This window comes from Setaria viridis, chromosome 7 (assembly GCF_005286985.2).
Source record: "Setaria viridis chromosome 7, Setaria_viridis_v4.0, whole genome shotgun sequence".
NCBI lineage: Eukaryota > Viridiplantae > Streptophyta > Magnoliopsida > Poales > Poaceae > Setaria > Setaria viridis.
In genome coordinates this window covers 23190215-23193578 of record NC_048269.2, presented here as the reverse complement: position 1 = coordinate 23193578, position 3364 = coordinate 23190215, and the positions used below count along the sequence as shown (strand labels likewise).

Here is a 3364-nt window from a genome sequence, read left to right as displayed (position 1 = left end):
TTGTGTGGGGGGGGGAGGGGATTCGGTGAGGCGCGGGTGAGAGATTGGATGAGAAGGACGAGCGGATAAGTAAGTGTGGGGAGGGGGGTTGAGCGTTGGGTGAGAGAGAGAAGGGGCTGATGACACGTGACGGGAGGTACCTCTTTAGTACCGGGTGGAGACTTCACCCGGCACTAAAGGTTACCCATTAGTACCGGGCTTCACCCGGTACTAAATGCCCTCAGGCACATTAGTACGGTTGGAGGGTTCGACCGGTACTAATGAGTGACCTTTAGTGCCGGGTGAAGCCTCCACCCGGTACTAAAGGGGGTCACGGGAACTCCTCGGGGACTAGCCGTTAGGCCCGGTATTAATGTGAGCATCAGTACCGAGCCAAAATGCAACTGGTACCGAGCCTCGGGACGAATACTGAGTTTTTCGGCGGTCACTGGTTCAGAAAAGTGATACAGATCGTACTACAGAAATGAGATGATAAATGAGTAATCTATGGAAAATAAAGAGTGTATTTATAGTGATTCCCCGGTCGATTCTTTTTATACTAAAATTCATATGCGTTTTCCACCCGTACACTTCATGTTGCATGTTGAATTGATATACGCCAATGCAACTTTTATTAATTGTAGCGCTCCAATCCGACAGGCTAATATACACGAAATTTTGGGACTAAGAGAAGCTTCTCTTTCCGCTTCACCACGAGCCCGAACACTTCTGCCATATCAATGTCATGCCCCTGCTTCCCCGGCGGCAGCTCCCAGTCAAAGCAGTACACAAAGTTCGCCAGCATCAGCTCTACGGCGGCCATCCCGAAGTTCATTCCAGCGCACATCCTCCGTCCAGACCCGAAAGGCAGGAACTGGAAATCGTTACCCTTGAAGCTAACATGTGCAGCGCTGGCATCACCGATGAACCTCTCGGGGATGAACTCCTCGGCATCGTCCCCCCAGAATCGGGCGTCCCTGCCGATGGCCCAGGTGTTGATCAAGACCTGTACCCCAGCTGGGATCGTGTAGCCATCGATGTTGCAGCTAGCCATAGAGACACGCGGCGCGAGCAACGGAGTCACGTTGTGTAGCCGGTGAGACTCCTTTATAACAGCCCTCAGGTAAGTCATGCCGGCTAGGTCGGGTTCGGTGACAGCGTCTGCTTCCTTGGGGACGCTGCTCCTCACCTCAGCTTGCAGTTTCTTCATCAGGTGTGGCCTCCGCATGAGCTCGGCGATGGTGAACTCGAGCACCGCGGCTGATGACTCTATCCCCGCGAAAAACACGTCCTGTGATTTCATAACTCAAAGAACATATTAGACGTACGAGGAATATACTAATGTATTTCTATTCATAATAACTCAAAGATTTCGCTTGGGAATTGGATTACTTACAAGCAGGAGAGCTTTCATCTGTTCTCTTGTGAGGCCGTACTCCTCTCGAACGGAGAGCAAAACATGTATGAAGTCATAGCCCTTCGCATCACTCGCCGCCGCCGCCGGCGCATCATACTGCCTCTCGTGGTCATCGATCAGCGGCTCCAGCAGCTCGTCCCACCTCCTCCTCAGCCTCTCCGACTTGGCGCGGACCACCTTGCTGAGCACGCCGAAGCGAGCAAGGAACGGGAAGAACTCCTCGATGTTGAAGCCGCCCAGGAGCGGAGACGTGTCGGAGACGAGCTCCCGGAACAGCTTGTTCCGGCCCTCGGTGTGGAAGGAACTGCAATTGCCCATCACGGCGCGGCACGCAAGATCGTTGGTGTACGAGCTGAGCAGGTCCCCCACGTCCACGGCCACGCCCGCGGCGGCCGCCTCGCCGATCTTGGCCATCACCCTGCCCACCTACGCACCCAAGCACAGCATGCAACTTATATATTTACAACGTTATAATAAGTAATCACCTGATAAATCTTCAGGTTTATCACAAAGCCAATGGTCTTCAATTCCTTACCTCTTCCTCGCGGGCGTGGCGGAACGACTGCACCTTCTTGACGCTGAGCAGTTGCGTGGTGACGAGCTTCCTGACCCGCCGCCAGTAGTCACCGTAGGGCGCGAAGCCGACGTCGGACGGGCCGTACATGATGACCTCGGCGACGAGGGACTGCGGCCGGGACGCGAACACGTGGTCGTGCGTGCGCAGCACCGCCTCGGCGGCGCGTGGCGACGACGCGACGAGCACGGGCATCGCGCCGAGGCGGAGGAACATGAGGTCCATGCCGTGCTTCCTGGCGAGGTTCCGGAGGGAGACGTGAGGGAGCGAGCCGACGAGGTGGAGGTGGCCGAGGACCGGCAGCGCCGGAGGGGAAGGCGGGAGGCGGTGGTCGTCGTCCAGCTCCTTCCGCTGCTGCCGCCGGTCCCTCGCGCCGTTGGCACGGAACCATCTTGCCAGCGAGAAGGAGCGCGCGAGTAAGAGGAGGACGAGAGGGAAGAGCAGCAGGAGCCACGCTTGCGGAGCCGCCACCATCTCGCGCATGAGCTATCGTGCAAGGTTCACCCTGGCGAAGGCGAGGAAATAAGACGTGCCAGTACTACGGCTAATTATGGAAGGGGAGGTTGATTTATTTGTGTCCGAATCTTGCCGCTTTTTAACAAGGAGGAGGGCAATATCGATCACATCTTCAAACGTGTCACTGACGTAGCCACGTATGTTGGAGAGATTTGTACACTTCCTTATCTGGGTGGGGCCTGTACGTAGTCAAATGATGAACAGGTACCTCCACCAACCAGGCAACAATAGATTCGTACTAATGATAACAAATTAAAAGCCTAGAGGAGACGCCCTGGCCTGTGCTTGGCGCATGCATGGCGGGGAGCTGCTGAGTGCTGACCTTGGCCGCGGTCAGCAAGACGTGGCATGGCTTTGCTACGTGCGGACGCACGAAAGCAGGAATTTTTTTTATTTTCTGTTTTACGATTTTGCAGGAATAAATAATCGAACGAAAAATTTGCAGAAATAGAACTACGCCGCCGTACGAAACGGCGGCGGGTCCACTTCCACCGGTTGGATATGTGTTTTTCGCTGTACCAAATGGCACTAGCCTACTTTAGCCGTTTCGTACGGCGGTAAGTGGCTTTACGCCGTTTCAAGTGGCGGCAGGCTCCCCCTACCTGGTTTAGCTAGGTTTAGCCTGCCTTAGCGGGGTGTAGGATGCTATAGCCGGTTCAAACGGCTATGGCGGAGTTATAGGCGTTTGATTAGTTATTGTTCGTGTAATTTTGTATGATATTTTTAGAAGTGAATATGTAGTTCTATTGCAATATGTAACTTCGTAATTTAAGAGAGGTAGAGTGATTGAACGAAATAATTGGAGATTTAACTCCCGACCATTAGATACATAGCTGTTTCCAGCGAGATTACAACGGATCCAAACGAAATTCCTAAAC

The 3364-nt window shown here is 53.9% G+C and overlaps 1 protein-coding gene across 1 annotated transcript; it reads right to left on the bottom strand.

Moving 5' to 3' along the window:
* Nucleotides 1-485: 485 nt before the first annotated feature.
* LOC117862789 (indole-2-monooxygenase) lies at nt 486-2543 on the bottom strand. Its single transcript, XM_034746314.2, has 3 exons — nt 1932-2543; nt 1376-1822; nt 486-1270 (listed from the first exon to the last, which is right to left on the bottom strand). The coding sequence occupies exons 1-3, from the start codon at nt 2451-2453 to the stop codon at nt 641-643; spliced, it is 1599 nt and encodes a 532-aa protein (XP_034602205.1). The 5' UTR covers nt 2454-2543; the 3' UTR covers nt 486-640.
* Between the last annotated feature and the right edge of the window lie 821 nt (nt 2544-3364).

What these genes read in the sequence shown, in the direction of transcription:
- LOC117862789 (XM_034746314.2), bottom strand. Translation starts at nt 2,453, where the DNA reads ATGCGCGAGATGGTGGCGGCTCCGCAAGCGTGGCTCCTGCTGCTCTTC. An exon ending in GCCACGCCCGCGAGGAAGAG is followed by an intron (nt 1,823 to 1,931) that starts GTAAGGAATTGA and finishes TTGGGTGCGTAG; the next exon opens with GTGGGCAGGGTGATGGCCAA. An exon ending in AGATGAAAGCTCTCCTGCTT is followed by an intron (nt 1,271 to 1,375) that starts GTAAGTAATCCA and finishes ATGAAATCACAG; the next exon opens with GACGTGTTTTTCGCGGGGAT.